The following is a 24,350-nucleotide window of genomic DNA, read 5'->3' on the forward strand; positions in this document are numbered from 1 at the left end:
GAGAAATGCAAATCAAAACTACAACGAGGATCATCTCACACCGGTCAGAACGGCCATCATCAAAAAATCTACAAACAATAAATGCTGGAGAGGGTGTGGAGAAAAGGGAACCCTCTTACACTGTTGGTGGGAATGTAAACTGATACAGCCACTGTGGAGAACAGTATGGAGGTTCCTTAAAAAACAAAAAATAGAACTACCATATGACCAAGCAATCCCACTACTGGGCATATACCCTGAGAAAACCATAATTCAGAAAGACAGATGTGCCCCAATGTTCATTGCAGCACTATTTACAATAGCCAGGTCACAGAAACAACCTAAATGTCCATCGACAGATGAATGGATAAAGATGTGGTACACATATGCAATGGAATATTACTCAGTCATAAAAAGGAATGAAATTGGGTCATCTGTAGAGATGTGGATGGACCTAGAGTCTGTCATACAGAGTGAAGTAAGTCAGAAAGAGAAAAATATCGTATATTAACACATATATGTGGGATCTAGAAAAATAGTACAGATGAACCTATTTCCAGGGCAGGAACAGAGACACAGATGTAGAGAACGGACGTGTGGACACAGGGCGGGGTTAGGGGAGGGTGGGATGAACTGGGAGATCAGACTGACATAAATACACTACCATGTGTAAAACAGAGAGCTAGTGGGAACCTGCAGTATAGCACAGGGAGCTCAGCTCAGTGCTCTGAGATGACCTAGCTGCAGGGATGGGGGGGGGCAGATGGGAGGGAGGTCCAAGAGGGAGGGGATATATGTATACATATAGCTGATTCACTTCATTGTACAGCAGAAACTAACACAACATTGTAAAGCAATTATACTCCAAAAAAAAAAAAAAACAACTGAAAGCAAGGATTCAAACAGATATTTGTACACCCATGTTCATAGCAGCATTATGTACAATAACAAAAGGTGGAATTGACCCAAAGGGCCATCGGCAGATGAATGGATAAACAAGATGCAGTAGATCCACACAAGGAAATTCTTTTTTTTTTTTTTAATAAATTTATTTTATTTATTTTTTTGTCTGCGTTGGGTCTTCGTTGCTGCCTCTGGGCTTTCTCTAGTTGTGGCGAGCGGGGGCTACTCTTCATTGTGGTGCACGGGCTTCTCACTGCAGTGGCTTCTCTTGTTGGGAGCACGGGCTCTAGGCGCGCGGGCTTCCGTAGTTGCGCCATGCAGGCTCAGTAGTTGTGGCGCACGGGCTTAGGTGCTCCGCGGCATGTGGGATCTTCCCGGCCCAGGGATTGAACCCGTGTCCCCTGCATTGACAGGCGGATTCTTAACCACTGCGCCACCAGGAAAGCCCCGGAAATACTTTCCAGTCTTAAAAAGGAAGGAAATTCTGGCACTTTACAACATAAACCCTGAGGGCATTATGCTAAATGAAAGAAGCCAAATAAGAAACAAAAGACATACTGTATGATTCCACTTGTATGAGGTCCCTAGAGTAGTCACGTTCATAGACAAAGTAGAACGGTGGTTGCCAGAAGCTGGGAGGGGAAAATAGGGAGTTAGTGTTTAGTCTGTACTGAGCTCCAGTTTTGCAAGAAGAAAAAAATTCTGGGGATGGTTGCACAGCAACGTAAATGGACTTAGGGCCACTGAACCGCACATATAAAAGTGGTAAATTTTGTTATGTTTTATACCACTGAAAATAAATTTTTAAAAATTAATTTTAAAACTTACATGTGGAAGAGACTTTGTTTCTTCAGGTGCTAGAATCATGTGGCAAACCATGACCTGCTGCTGAAATCTGCCCAGACACGTACTTTGGATCAGAGGCATTTGAACTTGAAAGCCTCTGGAGGGGATGCGTGCTTGCCAGGTGGCCCTGAGCCCCCCACTCCCAGTCACCTTACTTGCCTGGCTACTGAAGGCGTTGGAGGCTGGAACCCCAGATGGAGCAAGGGAAGATTTTTAGGCGAGAGCGCGTAGTGTCTGTTATTTTTGCGAATGGCCTTTGCTGCGCAGGAGGCCTGCCTTGCGGGGACAGAGCTGCTGAAGTCAGGATGTGGAGGACAGTAACGCTCACCCGGTACCCCGTGAGCCCCCTCCATGTCCCAACTCCTTGTGACTAGTTCTGGCCAACGAACCATGAGCACAAGTGACCTGTGTGTCATTTCTGGGCTGAAGCAACTGGTGATGTCCCCCACAGTGGAGCCTCCATTGGCCTGGGTCCCCGAAAGACGATGTCAAAACAGAGGCCCCATGTGACCCATGACAGACAGGTAGGATGAGCAAGTCAGCAAGAAACAGGCCTTTATGTCAAACCACTGGGATTTGGGGGTTAATTTGTTACCGTGGCATAACCTCGTTTATCCTAATATATGTGCTGTGCTGGATGGGGAAAGGTTTTCTCAGCTTCACAAGCTCCAGGTGGGTGCCACGGACCACAGCCATAGTTCCACCGCTCTAAGCTAGAAACCTCAGAAAAAGCACATGCTTCCCCTGGGCTTAGGTTCCCCAGCTATTCCATTTGTATCCTAAAAATCAGGAATTTCATATTGTTCAACCTACGGGAGTATAAAGACAGGTGCTGCTTACTAATCCAGGAGGGCAGATCTGGGCTCTTGGCCAACCTTGCCTCTGACTCCAACCCTCCTGGCCCTGTTTCCCCATGTGTCCCTGACGGGGTTCTAGATCACCCGTGGCTTCTAGGGCTGGGCTAGAGATGGGAGTGAAGGAGCCACCTGGCCCAGGGACTTCAAGAGAGTCCCTCCATCACTGGACCCGTGTCAGGGCCCAAGAATAAGGGGAGAGCTCACTCATTCCCCTCTGTCACAGCTTCAGCCTCATCCACAGCGAACAGCCTGAGACCCCAAGTCCCTTGCTGAGATGGATTTTTAACGCTGACCTTGGCCTCAGCCTACTTTGGGGAGCCTCACTCCCACCTGTCTGGTGGGGAGGCCACCTACCCAGAGTTAGAAGCTGCACAAAGAGCCACACTCAGGGCGCTGGATCCACCCCGCCCAGCACAGGTTGTCAGAGGTGTCCTTCTGCAAGTGAGGGGGGGCAGGCCGAGGCCAGGGCACTTCCAGGGCTCTGAGGGCATCAGCAGGACAGACCTGGCACATGTGGGAATCTGGAGCTGCAGGGAGTGCTGAGCTTTATTTACAAACGTGTCACAGAGTCCCCCCTTCCCAACCCCAGGGTCTCCTCTGTCCCCAGGAAGGAGACAGGCCTGAGGCCACCCACTGGCCCAGCCTAGGAAGGTGGGGCCTGAGTCCACCGCCAGCTGAGGCTGGGCAAAGCTCCCCTCTCGTGGGCGCCCCCGCCGGAGGGGAGAGGCGGAAACGACGGTAAGGGCACTGTCCACCTCCCAGCAGCCAGTCCTCAGGGCTTCGGCCGGGGGGCGCGGGGCTGGGGCACAGAGAGTTCTGACCACATCGGGGTGGGGGCTGGGACCCGCGTTGGCACGGCCTGGAGAGTGAAGGGAAGGGTGTCAGGGGGGCCTCTTTGGGGGCAGCCTCATCCCCTTCTGGATCTCAGAGTTGGGGTCACCTTCCAGGGTGGGGTGGGGTAGCCAGTGGGGAGCAGTGGTGCCTGGAGAGGTGCCGTGGGTCAGGGCCAGGGCTAGGGCCAGGGAACCCCACAGAGAGACGTTTCCAGGCTCTGCACTCCTACCCCAATCCTGCCCCCCAGGACCCTGCGGTCCCCAGGCTGCTCCAAGGCATCTGTCTCTCCCAGGGCACCCTGGACCGTACCCGGTGAGAAAGGCTGGCGGCTGACAGCTTCCGACGTTGGGCCTCAGAAGAGACACTGGACCAGAGATCCAGGCTCTTGGGGGCTGAGCTTTTCTCAGACTTCGGAGGAAGAATGTCCCAGCCCAGCAGGCAGTGCTGTGGAGAGCAAAGGGTTAACGTGCCTGGCCTGGAGCGGGGCTCCCCGCTGACTGGGCACACCCCAGGGAGGGGCTGTACCTCTCCTCTTGGACTGGCAGCATCCTCTAGGACAGGGCTGTGTCCCCCACGAGGGTGAAGGGGCCCCCCAATCACAGTGTCCCCCATGGACTGAGGCTCCCCGAGGGCAGGGGTCTTATCCACCACTGTTACCCCAGGCCTCCCTTTCCTAACCCTGCTGACCCAGGCCTTGGGCCCCGACCACAGATGGGTGGAGGGAAGGCCGTGGACGCTGATGGAGCACGTCCTGTGTGCCAGGTTCTGCCCCAAGCCCCTGACAGGTATTGACTCACTGACCTGCCCCTTGCCCATCCCATGAGCCTGAGGACAGTATGTTGTACCCATTTTACAGATGAGCAAACTGACTTTCCTCGGTACCCCTTCTCCTCCCCGCAACCCCAGCACCCCCGGCCTCAACTGGGAATGAGTGGGGTCCCCAGGGACCCCTGTCCTACCCAGGAGACACAAAGGACCTGGGTTCAAATCCCGGCTCTTCCATCCGGCTGACCTTGGACAAGTCACTTCCCCTCTGCCTCAGTCTCCTCATCTGTAAAGTGGGATAACAGTAGGACCTGCACTCTCGGTTGCTGTGGCTCCACGAGATAATTGCCCTAAGGACTGTGCATGTGGCCACAAGAGCGCAAGAAATGGGGCCCGTGTGCACTAGGCCAACGCACTGCATGGGCAGACAGTCCTCCTGGAAGCCAGGGGCTGGGTGGGGAGCCCAGCCTCCCTCAGGGAACAAGCACGGTACACATGACATGAGTGGCCCAGCCCGAACTCCAGAGACTTGGGTCCTTGAGCCCAGCCTCGCTGTGTGGCCTTGGGACAGTCCCTGGCCCTCTGGGCCTCAGGACACATCCAGAGACCTGGGCCAGACAGGCGGCAGCCCCAAGGCCATCCTCACCCGGGGCAGCGCCAGCGTGTCGGAGGCGTCGAAGCTCTTCCGCCGGTGGATGCGGTACCGGTGCGGGGGGTCCAGGACAGACAGCGGGATGCTCACCCTGGGCGGGGGTGACAGTGGGGGCATTGCTGCAGGCGCCTCCAGGCTGCTGTGGCCCATCCTGCCCTCCCTCAAAACCACAGGCCCCAGGCTCTGCTCTCGTCCTCAGCTGCGGCTGCCCCTACAGCTCCCCCCGGTGTCCTGCCTGCTCTGGCCACTCACCTGACCTGCGCTGGCTCTGCCAGGGTCTCCGGACCCCGCTGGTCCCGTGGTGTCCGGCACAGGCGGCAGGGGGTGCCGGGATCCGAAGGCACCAGAAACAGGCGCCGGTTGACACGGTAACAATACACACCTGTGAGACCCGTGAGAAGCAGAAGCCCCCCTCAGCCAGGGAACCTAGGTCCCTGGACCCCAACCACACAGGCCCACCCACGTGTACACAGACAAGAGCATGCACACGCACACGTGCTCACATGCAACAATACTGAGCACCGCCTTCTACTCAAGCGTGACACACGCGTGCACATGCTGGCAACTTCACGTGTGCAAATGTCATCCGTGCAAACACAAAGCACGGCTTCATACAGTCATATCTGTGGACACACATGAACGTACCTACACTTGTAATCACACACACAGGGTGCACACACACGTACATCCATAGGAACACGCCTCACACACATATGTACACACATGTATACACTGTATGCTGCTCGTGCAAACCCACAGCAAAGATTTGGGTGCTCACGTGACTGAGCTGGCACCGCCCCCCCACTGCCCACCCAGACGACCCCTGTGCAGAGAGGAGGGGGAGGGAGTGGGGACACATGGGAAAATGAGGCAGCTGGGAGGAAACGGAAGGCACGGGCGAGGGCCGAGGTGGGTAGCACAGGGCTGGCCCTGTTCCCCATGAGGCCAGGCCTCAGCTCACCCCAGGCTCGCGGCCCCCTGCCTGGACCCCAGGCCTCCCTCCCCCCGTCCTCAACACCTCAGCTGCCTCCCCAGGCCCCCAGGCCTTAGCTGGGCTACGGGGCGGCCGCCGAGCGCTTACACTCACATTCGTGGTCCCCCTCCACAGCACCACTCTCCTGCAGGCCTAGGAACTGGGATCTGTGAGGGCGAGAGGGTGAGCAGGCCAGGGTGACACAGCCCCTGAGCCAGCCGCCCCGCCCACCCTGCGCCTGCCCCTGCTCACTCGGGGTCACTGCAAATACACTCCTCCTTGTTGGCTTCCCGGAACTTCTGCAGCTTCGAGAAGAAGGCCTCGGGCTTGCTGGTGACGGGAGAGCTGTTGTCCAGAGACCCTGGAGTGGGCAACACACAAAGGAGCTGCCGTGTGGCCAAGACTCAGGGGACGCTCGGCGCTGGCACCCCAGGCCACCTGCTTTGACCCCACCATGCCTCGTACAGACCTGGAGGGGACCCTCCACTCAGGTGACTGTTGGTTTTGTCTCGTGTCTGTCTACCCTCATGCATATCCAATCGTCCACGCAAAAAATATTTATAGAGCCCCTACTATGGGCCAGACGCTGTTTTACGTGCTGGGGAAAGAACAGCGATCTGGACAAAGCCCCTGCCCTCGTGAGGCTTACATTCTAATGTGGCAACAGACGAACTAGTCACCAAAGAAACCTGTAATACAACATTGACAGGTGACACCTGCCAGGAAATAAAAGAGAGTCAGGAGGGACTTCCCTGGTGGTCGAGTGGTTGACAATCTGCCTTCCAACGCAAGGGACGCGGGTTTGATCCCTGGTCAGGGAACTAAGATCCCACATGTCACGGGGCAACTAAGCCCACGTGCCACAACTACTGAGCCTGCACTCCACAACTAGAGAGAGAGAAGTCTGTACGCCACAATGAAGAGCCCACGTGCCAAAACTAAGACCTGACACAGCCCAAAATAATAAATAAATAAATAAAAGAGAGTCAGAAAACTGAACTTGGTAGGGCAGGGGAGCCAGAGGAAGTTTCCCTGAGGAGGTGACACCTGAGCAGAGACCTGATGAAGGGAGGGAGGGAGCCGTGGGGACATCCCAGGCAGACAGAAGAGCAAATGCAAAGGCCCTGGGGCAGGTGTGGTTGGTACATTTGAGGAACACCCAGGAGGTAAAATAGGTGTAGGGGTGAGGGTGGAGGGGATGAGGCTGGGAAGCCAGCAGTGGGTTTGGGGACAAGGAGTGACGCAATCAGATCAGCCATGTACTTTTACAGGACCCCCCTTCTGGCTGCTGCAAGGTGAGGGGAAGCAGGGGCACCAGTTAGGAGGCTACTGAAGGCATCCTGGTGGAGACAAACAGTAAAATTCTAGAAATATGTGGAAGGCAGGATTACCAGGATGTACAGTGTGTGAAAAGGAGAGGAAAAACTCAAGGCTGATCTCAAGATCATGGCCATTAGCTCCATAAATGCAGTTGTCACTAACAGAGACAGAACAGACTGCAGGAGGACCAGGTGGGGCGGAAATCAGGACCTTGATTTTGGACCTGAGATTAGTCTAACACACCTAATGAGCTCTGCAGAGAAGAAAGCCAGATATACAGGTCTGGAATTCAGAGGAGCAGCACGGGTAGAGATAAAGTCAGGGAGAAGAGAGCATGGAGAGCCTCGGCACTGAGGGGGGCACCTCTGGAATTTGGAACAAGGAAGTGGATCCAGCAGAGACTGGACAGAGCAGCCAGGGAGGTGGGGAAGAGCCAGCAGGGGTGCCCGGGCCTGGAAGTCAGAAGAAGAAAGAGCTTCGGGGAGGACGGAGTGGCCGCTGTGTCCACGCTACCCAGGGGCCAAGAAAGCTCTGGACTGAGCACTGAGCCGGGAGCTGGCAACACAGAGGTCACTGCTGACCCGGCCGAAGACAGCGTTGGAGGGTGTCAGGGGCTGAAGCCCAGTTTAAGAAAAAGTCGGGGAGAGAAACAAGAGACAGCGAGTCTAGATGGCCCTTTTGAGGAGTTTTGTTATAAAGAAAAGCAGAGAACACAGGCCGTAACTAGAAGCAAAGGCAGGATATAAAGGGAGCGATGCTTCCTCAGGATGGGAAATCACAGACTGCAGCTTTACCCCGACCAGATGTGAAACTTTGCTAAGTTTTTCAGTCTCTTGATGCCTCAGCCTTCTCATCTGCCAGTGGGGACAGTAACAGCATCCACCTAATCAGATTATTGTGAGGAGTCAAGGAGTGAATGGGAGCGAAGCAGAGGAAAGCTCTTGGGACAGGGCCCGGCACATAATAAGCACTCACTGAAATCAACTGTCATTAATATTCCCTGGCGTTCGTAGGCTGACGGGGCAGAGTGATGGTGGAGGAAGGAGAGGAGAGAATCACAGGGAAAAAACCCTCTGGGAGGGACTTCCCTGGTGGCGCAGCGGTTAAGAATCCGCCTGTCAATGCAGGGGCCACGGTTTCGAGCCCTGGTCCGGGAACATCGCACATGCCACAGAACAACTAAGCCATGCACCACAACCACTGAGCCCATGAGCCACAACTACTGAGTCCGCATGTTGCAACTACTGAAGCCCACGCGCCTAGAGCCCGCACTCCGCAACAAGAGAAGCCACCGCAGTGAGAAGTCCGCGCACCGCAACGAAGAGTAGCCCCCGCTCGCCGCAACTAGAGAAAGCCCGCGCGCAGCAACGAAGACCCAGCATAGCCAAAAATAAATTAATTAATTAATTTAAAAAAAAACCCCTCTGGGAGCCAAGAAGGGATGGGGCTCGAGCACACAAATGCAGGGACAGGACGGGGGCTCGGAAAGGGGGGAGAGAGGTGCGCGTGCGCACACGCACGCACACACACACACACACACACACACACACACACACACACACACACACACACACACAGGGCAGGCAGGGGGCAGCCGCCTCTGCTTTCCTAGAGACAGGAAGCAAAGCAGTGAGCTGGCAGTCAGGGAAGTCCTTGGGATGGGGCCTGTGTCCCCACCACCGCAGGGTCTCAGCAGCCCCACGGAGCACCTGCCTTGGGGCAGCAACTCAACTTCTCTGTACACCAGTTTCCTCCTTTGTGAAAGTGAGGGTTCGACAGCACCAACCTCCTAGGGCCGCCCACTCACTCACTCAGCCAGCGTTGGCTGAGGGCCTACTACGTGCCAGGCACCGTGCTAGGCTCAGACTCGGGGAGCACAGCAACAAAGAGACGGCCAGGCCCCTGCTCCAACAGAGCTTACAGTCCACCGGAGGAGTCAGACAAGAAACAAGCAAACAAGATGACTTCTGAGAATGAATGAATGATACGAGGAACATACAAACGGCTGATGCAACAGACAAGGATGCAGGCGTGGTGGCCCTACAACGTTGTGCTCGTGGAAGGCCTACCATTTGAGCTGAACACTCAGTGACGAAAAGGAACCAGCAGGTGTGAACCTGGGGAAGTGCGTTCAAAGCAAAGGGCACAGCAAGTGCAAAGGCCCCGAGGTGGCCATGAGCGTGGCAGGTTCAAGGACCAGCAAGGAGGCCGGCATGAGGAGTCAGAAGGTAGATGGTTAGAGGTCATGTCACAGGGCCAAGCAGAAGCCAGATCACACCTCAAAACTCTAGATAAGGATTTTAGATTTTACTCTAAGTGCTAAGTACTCTGAGTGACATGATCTGATTCCGTGTTTAAAAATGCGTTCTGGGGGCTTCCCTGGTGGCGCAGTGGTTGAGAATCTGCCTGCCAATGCAGGGGACACGGGTTCGAGTCCTGGTCTGGGAAGATCCCACATGCCGCGGAGCAACTGGGCCCGTGAGACACAATTACTGAGCCTGAGCGTCTGGAGCCTGTGCTCCGCAACAAGAGAGGCCGCGATAGTGAGAGGCCCGTGCACCGCGATGAAGAGTGGCCCCCGCTTGCCACAACTAGAGAAAGCCCTCGCACAGAAACGAAGACCCAACACAGCCGTAAATAAATAAAAAATTTATAAAAAAAAAAAAAATTCGTTCTGGCTGCTGTGCCGAAAATGGATGATAATGGGGGTGAAAGGGGCCAGAGGGAGACCAGCCAGGAAGCCACCGAGGTTGCTGGGGGCGTGGGGGGATGGGCAGTAAAACATAACGAGATGACGCGCATACAGAGTTTCACAGGGGCCTGGCACACAATAAATGCCAAAAAATATGGCAGCTCTGATTCGTTCATTCATTCAACAAACACTCGGTGAGCACCGTCTCTGTGCCTGTCACTGTGCCAAGGGCCGAGACAGGAGACGCGGTACCGAAGGTGCTCACCGAGGGGGGCGGAACAGTCGGAGAAAGAGCAGCAGTGCCCGCCGGGGGCGCAGGCAGGTGCATAAGTAAGCTGGGGCCTCCACCCGCGCCCCCGGGCAGGGGGGCTAACCACACCTGCAATCCAGTCGTAGCCCAGGCACGGTCTGAGGTGCCAGCTCTTCTCAGGCACTGGAGACTCCTTGTTGGTCACTCTCGGCTGAGGAGGGAGGCAAAGAGGGGCAAGGGCTAGGCCAGCAGGCCTGGCCCAAAGGAGGTCCCACCTTGCAGGGAGGAAAGGGGCTGCGTCTTAACTCATACCCTGACATGGGCCCCAGGGCTCAGCCGAGGGCTTGGGGGCTGGAGGACAAGAGTTTGGCCCCCACCCCCCTCCATGTGTGACTTTGAACAAGTCTGTCCTCTGAACCCCCGTCTTCCCATCTGCATAACGGAGCTGGTCACCTTCTTCCCAAAGTGCTGTCTGAGAAACTAATGGCCACAACTTATCAAGCACTTAGGCTGAGCTGGACTTGACTCACGGTACCTCCCAGGAGCCTCACCCTGGAAGGGAGGCTGCCCATGAGTGCATCTGTCAGGGGGGAAACTGAGGCTCAAGGAAGCGCCCATCAGTGGATGCTCCGCTCTCCCGCATTACCTCGGACAGCTTGCTCCGCTGAGCCAGGATGGACTTCAGGGCCTGTGCCTCCTGGGTGTCTAGACTGTCCAGCTCTGCTGAAAGCTCTGGGTCGCTCAAGCCTGAGGTGGCCAGCAAGGGAGCCGAGTGGGGCCTCAGTGGGCCCGGGGACTCCTGGTGGAGGCACTTGGCAGGTGGGAGAGAGACCACCCCGGAGCTGACCCCGTCCCTATCACAGGGGTCACCTTGGTGGGCATCCCGTGGGCAGGAGGCTCTCGAGGCCACTGAGGACGCCTCTTGGGATGACGGCATCTCTGAGTCGTAGCTGCTGCTGGAGCCCAGGCTTGACTGGAACAGAGAGACCAGATCACCCAGCCATCTACCCAGCTGGCCTGCATTAGGCATGAAGGCCTGGTCCTCATCCTTGCTCCAGCCTCTGCATGTCCCAGGCCAGTCCCTTCCCACGCTGGGCCTCACTCGGGTTTCTCATCATCAGTAAAATGGGCATGCTGCACGAGAGGACCCGGAAGCCCTGGATTCTGGCCTGAGGGTTAGGCAGCCCCTCCCTCACTCCCGGGACTTGGCCGAGGCGCTCACCTCTGAGGCTGCCTTGGCCACGGACCGCCGCACGGCATCCTGTCCGACCCACAGCTGCCTCAGGAGCTCCAGGTTGAGCTGCCGCAGCTGTGCCAGATCTCTGGTCTCCACCATCCCAGGCCTATCCGCTGGCTTCCCACGACAGGTGTCACCGACTCCCGGGCCACAGAGTGCCCTCACGGCCAGGTCCTCCTACCTGAAGCCAAGACAGACAGCATGACATAGCGCTGAGGAGGCCGCCCTGCGGAGCCAGAGGCCGGGGTTCAAATCCCCACTTTGATACTCCCTAACTGTGCAGCCTCAGACAAGTTATTTAATCTCTCTGTGCCTCAGTTTCCTCATCTGCCAAACAGATGATAACAGCATTGACCTCATAAGACTGTTGTAAGGATTAAAGGAGATAATGTATATTAAATGTTAGTACAGTGCCTGGCACACACAGTAAGCACTCAATAAATGCCTATTATTATTACACTGGCCACAGTGTTTCCTAACATGTCAAAAGAGATCAATCCCTCTTTAACAACCTTAACTATGAAATTACTAGATTAATTTGTAGAAGACAACTGGGGCAGGTCCACAGATGTAAAGCATTATAACTTTCAAATTCAACACAAATCAGATTTCTGAAGGGACTCTTCCCTCTCTCCTGACCTCCCTCCTTCTTCCCTTTCTTTTTTTTTTTTTTTTTTTCCACACACACACACTGTATTTTATTTTTACAAGAGATAAATAGACTGACACCAAGCATTGTACATGGATGACCACAACAAAAGCAACAATGATTGCAATTACCAAACATGAAACACACTCATACTATGTCATAATATTGACATTCAGTCCAGTAATCCTCCACTGTAACAGCTCCTTTACTTTGCAGTGAAAATTGATTTGTATATTCTTTGCCTCTGAGTCCTTGTGGGATTTTTTTTTTTTAATTCAGACAGAAAGTCACAAAAATTATACTCATCCTCATCAGTTCACTCAGTCCCATGTAATTAATTGTTTTTTTTCATCTTGATCTTTTGTTAGCACTTTTATGAGTTCATCAGTTTTTCATCAGAGTTCTGAAAATGCTTATTCCCTTTCTTTTTTACAAATGAAGAAACCAAAGTTCAGAGAAGTTAAGCTACTAGACCCACGTCACACAGCTTGTAGGTGGCAAAGCCAGGATTTGAACCAAAATCGGGCTCCGGGGTACATGGTTATGCCAGCCTTTCCCCAAACAGTGTGGAGGGGGGCCTGGGAAGCTGCCTCCTCCTTCTCCCAGCCTTTGGCCCCCCAGGGATCCAGGCTCAGGGACACACTGATGCCTCTGGAAGGGATTTCTGCAGACTAGGGGAAGAGGCTTCCTCTTCCCTCAGAGTCCCAAGTCCAGATGCCTCCAACCAGAAACTGAGTCTCCCCCAGTACACACGATCCCTTTCTAACACTGCGTCCAGACAGACACCCTACTCTCAGAACCCCTGCCCTGCCCCCAGCCCTCCCACCCACACGCCTCACCTGTGGACCGCCCACACCCGGGGCGCCTCCTCAGGGCCCGGTTGCAGGGGCTAAAGCAGAGAGAAGCCAGGCTACCCTGGAGCCGTCCCCACATATACCCATGCAGGGAAGGCGGGGCAGCGGAGATGCGAGTACAGACGACTGTGGGGGGGGGGGGGGGCAGACAAGCGGGGTAAAAAGCCTCATCCGCAGGACAGGGACTCCCGGACCCCGTCCTTATCTGACTCTGGGCCAGACCTATAGTCCGAGGATCTCCGTTTTCGCACGGTGTTAAAGAGAACACCTCCGACTCCGGCGGCGCTCTGGAAAGCTAAAGCTGCACCAAGGTAACGGGAAGGCGACGTTCAAAAGAGAAACTGGGGCAGCAAGAGTACCAGCTGCGGTGCCGCGGAACAAAGGGGCGGGACCCCCGGGATAGGGAGACTCAGCCTCCCTCTTCTTTCCCTTCGCGGGCCCCGGACCTCCGTGGGGTGTACGTGGGGCAACCCGTCCAGCCCTTCCTCTCCATCCCCGGCCCCGCCACTCCCTCACTCACTACCAGGAAGCCCCGGAACCGCGCAGCCCACCGCCGCCTGCGCTGCTGGGAGTTCCGCCCAGCCCGCCCTACGCTACGGCGGCCGGGGGCGGGGCCTGATCCGGGAGCCCTGATTGGTCAGATGTGGGGCGGAGCCGGGACGCTCTTGCGAGCTTTACTTCGCCTTCAGAAGCTGCCGTTTCAACATTGAGGCGGGGATAACGACGGCGCTCTACATCTGATTGGTCAACTTCCCAGGTCTAGCGGTCGATAGTCGGAATGGGGCGGGCCCCCAGAAGACGGGCTCCGATTGGTCAGGACAAGGCCGCGGGCTATTTCGCGTTTGGTGACGGCAGTGTCAGAGTCTGGAACTGATGCTTCCGCAAAGCCAAGGGAGGCAGCTGTGGGTAGGCGGCGGCCAGTGACCCATGCTTTCATACTTTCTTTCGAGTACTTATGCCTATTTTGTGCCAAGAGGCACTGTACTAAGCCCTGGGAGGCAGGAAAGAATTAAGAAGGGTCCCTTCCTGGAGGAGGGGGAGAGAGGCAGCGGGTAAGATATGAACACAGGTAGCTGTGATCCAGTCTGTAAAATATGGGCAAGTTTATATGGAGTGCCTACTTTGCGCCATGTATTTTCCATATGCCAATGCATGCCAGCCTCATAAGTGTGCTTTAAGATGAATATTATTGTCCCGTTTTACAGACAAAGCAAAAAACGAGGTCATGAGAGATGAAGTGACTTGACCAGAACCTTTTAGAGGCAGTCAGTATAATTCCCAAATTAACAGACGAAAGGAAAGAAAGAAAAGCCATCTCAATAGATACAGAAAAATCCACCAAGTACTGTCCCTTTTTCTTAGTAGTTGCAATTGGAGTGCCACAATCTTTTAACTTAAAGAGATGTCCCGGCATTTGACAAAATCCAACACTCATTTCTGATTTTTAAAAAAATCTTCCAGGTTCATACAACTCAATAGCAAAAGAGACCCCAAACAATCCAACTTAAAAATGGGCAGAGGATCTGAATAGACATTTTCCCAAAGAAGACAGATGGCCAATAGGTACATGAAAAAATGCTCAATATCAATAATTATCAGGGAAATGCAAATCAAAACCACAATGAGTTATCACCTCACATGTGTTAGAACGACTATTACTAAAAAGGCAAGAAATAACAAGTGTTGGCAAGGATGTGGAGAAAAGGGAACATTTGTGCACTGTTGGTGAGAATGTAAATCGGTGCAACCACTATGGAAAAGAGTATGGAGGTTTGAAATTTCCTCAGAATTTAAAAATAGAACTGCCTTATTATCCAGCAATTCCACTTTTGGGTATTTATCTGAAGAAAGTAAAAACACTGATTTGAAAAGCTAGATGCACCCCCATATTCATTGCAGCATTATTTATAATAGCCGAGATATGGAAACAACCTAAGTGTCCAGCAATGGATGAATGGATACAGAAAGTGTGGTATTATCTATAATGGACTGTTAGTCAGCCATAAAAAAGGGGAGATCTTGCCATTTTCAATAACACGGATGGAACTTGCAGGCATTATGCTAAGTGAAATAAGTCAGATAGAGAAAGGCAAATACTATATTTCTCTCTTATATGTGGAATCTAAAAAAACAAAACAAAAACAAAAAGCAAGCTCATAGATACAGAAAACAGATTGGTGGCTGCAAGAGGCAGGGAGTAGAAGAAATGGGTGAAGTGGGGTTTTTTTTAGTTTAACTAAATTAATAAAAATCTTTAAAAATAAAAATCTTGGGGCTTCCCTGGTGGCACAGTGGTTAAGAGTCCACCAGCCAATGCAGGGGACACAGGTTCGAGCCCTGGTCCGGGAGGATCCCACATGCCTTGGAGCAACTGAGTCCATGTGCCACAACTACTGAGCCTGCGGTCTAGAGCCCACGAGCCACAACTACTGAGCCCATGTGCCACAACTACTGAAGCCCACGCACCTAGAGCCCGTGCTCTGCAACAAGGGAAGTCACTGCAACGAGAAACCCGCTCACCGCAACGAAGAGTGGCCCCCGCTCACCACAACTAGAGAAAGCCTGCACACAGCAATGAAGACCCAACGCAGCCAAAAATAAATAAAATAAATAAATTTATAAAAAATAAAAATAAAAAAAAATCTTCCAGCAAACTAGGACTGGAAGGGAACTTTCTCATCTTGATAAAAGGCATCTATGAAACACCTACATTTAACAGCATATTTCATAATAAAAGACTGAATGCTTTCTCCCTACAATTAGGAAAAGGTAAGGATGTCTGCTATCATCAGTTCAATTCAATATTACACTAGAGTTCCAGCCAGTGCAATAAGAAAAATCAAAGGCATCTGGAACGGAGAGGAAGAAGTAAAACTCTCTTTATTCACAGACAGCATGATAACAGAAAATCTCATGGACTCTACAAAAAAGCTACTAGAATCGTTAATGGGTTTTGCAGTTGCAAGATACAAGATCAATATACAAAAATCAGTCGTATTTCTATATATTAGCAATAACCAATCAGAAACTGAAATTTTTTAAAAACCATTTAAAATAAATCAAGAAATATAAAAATTAAATACTTAAGGATAAATCTGACCCAAAAAATACAAAACCTATACATTAAAGTTATAAAACAGTGTTGAGAGAAATTAAAGGAGAGTAAATAATTGGAGAGATATACTGTGTTCATGGCTTGAAAAACTCAAATTTTTAAGATATCAATTCTCCCCAAATTGACCTATAGACTCAATACAATCCCAAATAAAATCCCAGTAAGTTTCTTTGTATAAACTGACAAACAATTTCTGAAATTCATATGAAAATGCAAAGGACTTAGCCAAAACAATTTTGAAAACAAAGAACAAATTCAGATGACCTACGCTACCTGCTTTAAGATTTATTATAAAGCTACAGTAATCAAGAGAGTGTAGTATTGGCATCAAGGTAGACAAACAAGTGAATGGAATAGAATAGAAAGTCCAGAAATTGTCTCACACATACATGATCAATTAATTTTTGACAAAGATGCAGAGGCAACTCAGTGGAGAAAGGACAGCCTTTTCAGCAAATGGTACAAGAACAATTGGATGTTCATATGCTAAAGACACACACACCACAAAACAAAACAAAATTTTTAAAACCCTCTATCTGTACCATATCTGTACCATATGTAAAAATTAACTCAAAATGTATCATAGACCTAATTGTAAAACCTAAAACTATAAAACTTCTAGAAGAAAACCGAGAATAAAATCTTTGTGACCTTGCATTAAGCAGAAATTTCTTAGATACGACACCAAAAGTACAATCTCTAAAAGAAGAATGGATAAATTGGACTTTGTCAAAATTAATAACTTCTGCTCTTTGAAAGACATTGTTAAGCGAGTGGAAATACAAGCCACAATATTGGAGAAAATAATTGCAGATCACATGTCTAATAAAGAATTTGTATCCAGATTATATAAATAACTCTCTCAACTCATAAGAAAACAACCCAATTTTTTAATTGAAGTGTAGTTTGTTTATAATATTGTGTTATTTTCAGGTGTATAGCAAAGTGATTTAGTTAAATATACATATTTTTCATATTATTTTCCATTATAGGTTATTACAAGATATTGACTATAGTTCCCTATACAGTAAATCCTTGTTGTTTATCTATTTTATATATAGTAGTGTATATCTGTTAATCCCATACTCCTAATTTATCCCTCCCCCGAACCATAAGTTTGTTTTCTATGTCTCTGAGTCTGTTTCTGTTTTGTAAATAAGTCCATTTGTATTATTTTTTAGATTCCACATATAATGTTTGTCTTTCTCTGTCTGCCTTACTTCACTTAGTATGATATTCTCTAGATCCATCCATGTTGCTGCAAATGGCAATATTTCATTCTTTTTATGGCTGAGTAATATTCCATTGTGTATATATATATATATATCTCACATATTCTTTATCCATTCATCTGGTTTTTTGTTTGTTTGTTTGTTTTAAGGTTAAAAAACCCAAAACTTTTATTTAGAAAGGCTGAAATGATTGTATGCTAATTGGAACAGCTAGGTTGTATAAGAAAGTTCCTTTTTTTCTTTTTTTTTTTTTGGGTGCGCCTCACGGCTTGTGGGATCCTAGTTCCCTGACCAGGGATTGAACCCAGGCCTCAGCTGTGAAAGCACAGAGTCCTAACCACTGGACCACCAGGGAATTCCCAAGAAAATTCCATTTTTGATATCTTCCAAGAATTGGATTCCATTATGTGTGCTTTGTTCTTTCTTCAGTCAGACTGGAGTTGAGCAGAAATATGGCTTACTCCTTTCCCCTCAAATCATTCTCAGGCTCCAGACAAGGAGCTGGACCTTTGGGTGAACAAGCAGGTAACTGGCAATGGTACCTTTTAACTCGGGAGGCTTTCCAGGAGTATACAGGAACAAGGAACACACTGCTCCTGAATGAGACGATCATGTAATTAGCAAAGTATCTAAAATAGCCAAAACTATTCTCGCTATGAATAGCCAAGAAAAGCTAAGCAAATGCTATCCACAGACATTTGCTGTATCTTAGACAGTTCCTTATGCAACAAGTTCTCATCCTCTCTCCCAGGTAGCTCCAGTGGGTTCACCATTACAGGCTCTGGGGCTAGAACAGGGGTAAGACAGGATGCTTGCTTTCCTCATTGGCATCCATTCATCTGTTGATGGATACTTAGGTTGCTTCCATGTCTTGGCTAACAAACAACCCAATTTTTAAAATGATTAAAAGAATTGAACACCAAGGAAGAGATACACACAGATGGTGAATAAGCACAGAAAAGATGCTCCACATCACAGAACTCTCCTACTGAGGCTGGTCAGAGACTCAGCTCAGCATCCTTACCCACCATTAATACACCTAGCACCAGCTTTTATCCCAGTTTGGCTTTCTAGAGTCTTCTCTTGCTCTAGGCTCCATTTGCTAGGCAAATGTAAAATAAAACCAGAATGAGACACCACTGCATAACTATTTCTATGTCTAAAATGATGGCATGTAAAATCAAAGACTCACTATACCAGCGTTGGCGAGGACAGGGAAAAACTGGAACCCACGTGCTCTGCTGGTGGGAATGTAAAATGGTACAATCACTTCAGAAAACAGTTTGACGGTATCTTAAAAAGTTAAATATAAATTTACCATATGACCCAGAAATTCCAGTGCTAGTTATCTACCCAAGAGAAATGAAAACATGTCCACACAAAGACTTGTACAAGAATGTTCCTGGCAGCATTATTCATTATAGCCACAAAAAAGCAGAAATAATCCAAATGTCCGTCAACTCATAAATGGACAAGCTAAATGTGGTATCCATACAATAGAAAATGGCAATAAAAAGAAATGAAGTACTGGCACGTGCCACAACATGGACGAACCTCATAAACATTATGCTAAGTGAAAGAAGCCACGAAAAAGACCACATATTGATGACTCCAATTATATGAAATGTCCAGAAAAGGACAGAGATTCACTGCAAATGGGCAGGAGGGATCATTGGATTGTGGTGATGGGGCTGCAGAACTTTGTAAATTTGCTGAAATGATTGAATTGTACACTTAAAAAGAGTGAATTTTATGATACATATATTGTACCTCAGTAAAGCTTGAGAAGATGTAAACTATAGTGACAGAAAGATGAGGGGTTGCTTGGAGATGGGGTGGGCGGGAGGGACGATGACGGGGCACGAGGAAACTTGGGGGATGATGGGTTTGTTCACTGTCTTGATTGTGGTGACGCTTTCATAGGTGCATACATCTGCCAAAACTTATCAAATTGTACACTTTAAACATGGGCAGTTATTGTATGTTAACCATATCTCAATAAAGCTATTAAAAGGTATGAAGCAAGTAAGCAAACAATAAAGCACTTGGCCTAGCTGGGCGCAGTATGTTTGCCCTCACTGGAAATGGACCACTTCCACTCTTATGCCATGACGCCGCCTCAAGGATGAAGGTTAATCCTCCTGGTGGTCAGAGCCGTGAGCTGTACACTTGGTCATCCATTCATGAGGAGGGATGAACAGTCTAAGGGAGAGATGATACACAGTCTCCTGGGTGGTGCCAAATGGTGTGGCTGGAGGTCAGAGCTCAGGAGAAAGAGATCAGAAGACTAGCGCCAAGAACTGGGGAAAGGGGGAAGATGAACCAATGATGTCCAGTACATGGGGGCGCACGGGATTACATCTTGGTGTCTCATGTTTCGAATCCATCAGAGGACGTCTGCTGCCGGGGAGACGGTCCACGACCAGCTGGAACGGACGATGCAGCTGGTAAATGTCAGCCCCCCTCTCTGCTCAGCCACCCCAGTGCAGGTGCGATGGGCCCAGGGACAGAGCAGCCAAGATGACAGGGGTGAAGTAGCCTGGGCTCCTTTCCTAAAGGCTCTGTCCTGCTGCTGCTGGACCCCTAGTCTGCAGGACCAACGCTGAGCCCTTGATATGGCATCTCCAAGAGACCAGCCAGCCATTGATCTGGTGGCAGATCAATTACATCAGGTCCCCTTTGACCCTAAAGGGAGCGATTTGTACTTACTGAAATTGATGCTACTCCATGAAAGGGTTCGCCTGACCTGCCTTCAGGGCTATTGCCCACACCACCATCTGAGGGCTGCCTGATGTAGTGACGTGGTATGCCACACCACATTGTCTCACACCAAGGTACCCATTTTTTGGCAGAACAGATGGGACAATGGGCATCTGACTAAAGGATCCACTGATCTTACCGGGGACCCCAACACCCAAGTGGCATGGCCTGCTAAAGACATAGCTCAGGGACCATACGCTACAGCTCTGTTCTCCAGGAAGTTGGCATATGCAGCTGTGTCCCCTGATGCTAGATTACATGAGGACGGGAAGCAGAGGGTGGACCCTCTCCCTACTGCTCGCAGTGAAACACTTGTGGAACTTGCGTTTCCTATCCCTGCAAACATTGGCTCTGCCAGGTTGGAGGTCCCAGTGCCCGGGGCTGGGAAACTTCTGCCAGGGGACACGATAGGGTCCCACAGTCCCAATGAACTTGAAGACGTGACCATCACCTGGTCTTCGGGCCTCTCTGCTGGTGGACCAGCAGGCAAAGAGAATTACTGTACTGCTGCGGGTAATAGATTCCCCTCACCATGAGGGGTCAGGACAGCGTATACAAAATGAGGCAGAGGTGTTTCCAGAACCTCCTCTGGTGTCTCTCGGTGTCTCCACACCCACTGATAATAGTAAGTGGCAATTGTGGCAATCACAGCCCACCCAGGGCAAGACAGCCAAGGGCTCGGATCCCTCGGGGATGAAGATCTGGCTGACCCCACCAGGAAATAACCAGACTAGCTGCAGCTTTGGCCATGGAATGGGGGTGGACGAGGGACCGACCGTATCACCCCGAAGGGGACTCGGTTCAATGGGACTTAGACCTCCCCTCTCGGGGAGGAAGGGCGGGAAGGCAAGAGCAGATCTGAGTGATTGGACGGGTGAACGCTTCAGACCCTCTTGGCCTTACCTGCCTTTTGTTCCGGCTCTGCCTCGGCTGAGTGGTCTGATGCAAACGCAGCTCGCCCGGCCACACCCCCTGCCTGAGTCCTGGCCCTCTCACCTCCACCGCCGCCGTGGGCCCCACTTGGCGCTCAAGCATTTCAATACGCAACCCAGAAATGCACAGAGTCAACGTCCCATGGGGCAGCTCTTCACCAGCTGGAAGAGGGAGACGGCGAATAAATTCTGCCGCGTTCCTCTCCACCAGGAGGGCTGCCGAGACATTACAGGGCTCCTCCGGGTCACGTTTGGTGGCGGCCAGCTCCACCACGCACGCCCCTGCTGCCTCTCCCTCCTTCTGACTGCCCCCCGCCCTCACTGCGTTTCTCTGGCGTTGTTCTGCCGATTAAAACGAGGGCGCACAAGCCTTCTGCTCTAGGCTCTGCATTCCGGGAACCCTAAGCTGTGATTGCCACCGTCACATGCTGACCCCCCCAGTGTGCATCTCTGCACCAGACATCACCTGAACTCCAAGGTCACATATCCAACTACGGAAGAGGGACCCTAAGTTCAACATGTCCGAAACAAAACTCCCGATCTTCTCTCCCACACCTGCTCCACCAGGAAGCTTCTCCATCCTGCCACCGACCCAGGACAAAACCCGAGTCAGCCATGACTCACCCAGTCTATCAGCACGTCGCATTGTTTCTGTCTTCAAAAGGTCTCCAGAACTGACCACTTTTCACAGTCTCCATCACAACCGCCCGGTACAAGGCACCATCCTCTCCTCCCTGGAATATTGCACTTGCCTCCTGACTGGTCCCCCCTGCTTCCATCCTTACTCTCTTGTCTACTCTCCCTATAGCAGCCCGAGACCCCTCGAGTGTAAGTATGTCAGCTCACGTCACTCCTTGGCTCGGAACTCTCCATGGCATCTACCTCGCTCGCGGTGAAGCCAAGGTCCTCACAGTGGCCGGCAAGACCCCAGTCTCCCCTGGTTCCTTTTGCAACTGAAGTCCAACCGCTCTCCGCCCCCCTCGCTCTGCTCCAGCCACACTAGTCGCATTTTGTTCCTTGAAGATACTGGCATGCTCGTACCTCAGGGCCTTTACACATGCGGCTCTGCCTGGAATGCCCCGCCCCAGATGTCCACAGGGCTTCATTCCCCACCAAATTCATTCAGCTCTTTCTTCAAACGTCATCTTCTCAGCCAGGCCTACCCCAGCCACACTCTTGTTACCTCCTCCCTGACCTTCCCTGCCACATTTTCCCCCATAGCCCTTATTTTCTGACATACTCTTTTACTCAGTGGTTTTGCCTGCTGCCTGCCTTCCCCCACAAGTGTGTAAGCGCCATAAAGGCAGGGATTTTTATCCACCTTATTCACTGCTGCGTCTCCAATGCCCAGAACCATGCTCAGCACGCAGCAGGCACTCAAATATTTTGATGAATAAACTTCTTGGTTTGTACAAAGGGGAAAATCGATCAGTAGGTTTTTGAGAGGATTGGAAGTCACACGTATGCATGTCTGACACAAGCCAAACCCTCTATAAAAGTTGCCTGTTCTAATCTCTGAGTCTGACTCAGAGACAGAAAACCCTGTCCTGGAGGTCAGAGTGAACCTAGCTGACATCTGTGAGCAGGGCCCAGTGCTTGGAACAGGGAGGTACATTCCTGGCTACATATTCTGTGATTAAATGGCGACACTGTTACTGAAAGGCCCAAAATCTCAGGCTCTTGATTCCCCAGAACTCTCAGTGGGCAGATGAGGTAGTCTGAGGAACCACAGGAATGAGTCTGGCCTTGACTGGGAATAAAGAACTAGGAGGTGTTGAGTGAGGCAAAGAGGGTAGAGCACCTTTTTTCAAACGACCGGTCATGACCCAGGAGTGGCTGGTGAGCAGTTTAGTGGGTTGCAAACAGCAGCTTCTTCATGAGAAAATACCTGTGTATTGCAGAAAAGGGGTAATGATTGACTTTTTTTTGGTTTCACTTGCACATATAGGTGTGTACTCAATCGTGATAAATTTCTAATAATGGGTCAGGGTAAAAAAATGTTCAAAAGCCACTGGGCTTTGGGGAATTTGGACTTGGGCTCCAATCCAGGCTCCATCACCCTCCAGCTGCTGCTGTCTGAACTAGTCCCAACCTCTCTGAGCCTCAGTTTCCACAGTGGAGTGGAAAATGTTAATTACTAAACATACAACACACTTGAAAGCCCCTAGGTGCCATGCCTACCTATAGGAAGTTTCCAGTAGCATTTGTTACTTCTGTCCCCCAGCGCTAGAGGGTTGATAAATGGTGCGACTGTGTTATCAGGACAGGATTTGTTAATTCAGCAAGTATTTACTGAGTTCTGCTTCTGTGCCAGGCACTGGTCTAGACCCTGGGCGCTTACCAATGAACAAAACATGTAAAAATCTCATATTTTGCTTATGTTCTTAGAGCTTATGCTCCAGCAGGCGCAGACACAAACAATATTGCTCAGATGATGAGTAGGTAGGAGGGTACTCAGAAGTGCCAGGGAACAGGGGAGAGAGGGATCTTATTAGGGAGGGGTGTGCATGGACCTCAGTGAGGTGACGTCTCAGCAGACTTGGAGATAAAGGAGTTAGTCAGCTGTGGTGCATTCTGGACCACGGGCAGAGGGCCAGCCAGGCAAAGGCCGTACAGTAGAGTGTGGACAGCAGTTTCAAGGAAGAGCAAGGACCAGTGTGGCCGAAACAGAGGGAGCCGAAGAGGGAGGGGCAATCAGAGGCAGTGGATCCTGAAAGGCCACCACAAGGACTTGGGCCTCGATTCTGGGTGGGACAGGGAGCCAGAGCCGTATTTCGAGCAAAGGAGTAATACGAGCTGAGTTCTATTTCCAGCCTACGTCAAGGTCACTCTGGCTGCTGCTTTGAAACAAGTGTGAGAGGTGCCAGGGTGGGAGGAGGGGCTGAGTTAGAGGCAGTAACGTGGGTCAGAGCCGTGACTGTGAATGGAGTGGATGAAATGGTCAGGGGTGAGGTGTATTTTTAAGACAGAAACTGACAGGTTGGACGCAGCACGTGGGACAGGGGAGTCCAGGATCACGCCCCAGGTTTGTGACCTGGGAATCTGCAGGGACGAGGATGCCATCCGCTGAGGTGTGGAGGCCTCTGAAATGGATGAGCAGCGCGGCGAGTGGGCAGTGCAGAGCCCAGGGGACAGGTGTGCAGGGTCAGCGAAACGGACTAGTCATGCCCCAGCCACTGCTGAGGGCCGTTTAAAAAAAAAAAAAAAAGAAAGAAAAGGTCACAACCAATTTCTCAGAAGGCCAACTAGGGTGAACCAGTCTGAGTCATTACTTTTTAAGTGAAAAATGAATGGTTTAGAGTTATGGCGAAATCTGTAAAGAAATCACTCTAGATTTCCTGGTTCTTAAAGATCAGTTACGCCTTTTGTTCTTCTGAGAGTATCAGATTCCTTCCAGGGTCAGGAGGAACCCACAGGCAGATTACAGTGGGAACTTCCCCTAAACGAAGTTAAGGTCATTTCAAAATACAGCCTGCAGACTTTGTCATGTCAAAGAGAGT

The 24,350-nt window shown here is 50.8% G+C and overlaps 1 protein-coding gene across 11 annotated transcripts; it reads right to left on the reverse strand.

The window, feature by feature from the left end:
• Positions 1–2,266: 2,266 nt before the first annotated feature.
• Positions 2,267–13,468, reverse strand: MIIP (migration and invasion inhibitory protein). Of its 11 annotated transcripts, XM_082412728.1 has the most exons (11): positions 13,332–13,468; positions 11,294–11,489; positions 10,942–11,044; positions 10,718–10,818; positions 10,087–10,282; positions 6,062–6,170; positions 5,918–5,976; positions 5,089–5,218; positions 4,831–4,927; positions 3,729–3,863; positions 2,267–3,444 (listed from the first exon to the last, which is right to left on the reverse strand). In XM_082412728.1, the coding sequence occupies exons 2-11, from the start codon at positions 11,405–11,407 to the stop codon at positions 3,358–3,360; spliced, it is 1,131 nt and encodes a 376-aa protein (XP_082268854.1). In that variant the 5' UTR covers positions 11,408–11,489; positions 13,332–13,468; the 3' UTR covers positions 2,267–3,357. The 11 variants fall into 11 exon arrangements, with proteins under 11 accessions (XP_082268854.1, XP_082268846.1, XP_082268853.1 ...); XM_082412720.1 differs by having other exon boundaries at positions 10,718–11,044; XM_082412727.1 differs by having other exon boundaries at positions 5,924–5,976; positions 10,201–10,282; positions 10,718–11,044; positions 13,332–13,467.
• Positions 13,469–24,350: the final 10,882 nt, after the last annotated feature.

Source organism: Balaenoptera physalus (genome assembly GCF_965194825.1).
Source record: "Balaenoptera physalus genome assembly, chromosome: 1".
NCBI classification, from domain to species: Eukaryota; Metazoa; Chordata; class Mammalia; order Artiodactyla; family Balaenopteridae; genus Balaenoptera; species Balaenoptera physalus.

Bases quoted from the DNA above. Each gene is read 5' to 3' on its own strand.
- MIIP (XM_082412720.1), bottom strand. From the start codon at position 11,407: ATGGTGGAGACCAGAGATCTGGCACAGCTGCGGCAGCTCAACCTGGAG. The intron at 5,219-5,917 runs GTAAGCGCTCGG...CGGGTCTCACAG, and splicing joins GGGGGACCACGAATGTGAGT to GTGTGTATTGTTACCGTGTC. The intron at 4,928-5,088 runs GTGAGTGGCCAG...ACCCCCGCCCAG, and splicing joins GCAGAGCCAGCGCAGGTCAG to GGTGAGCATCCCGCTGTCTG.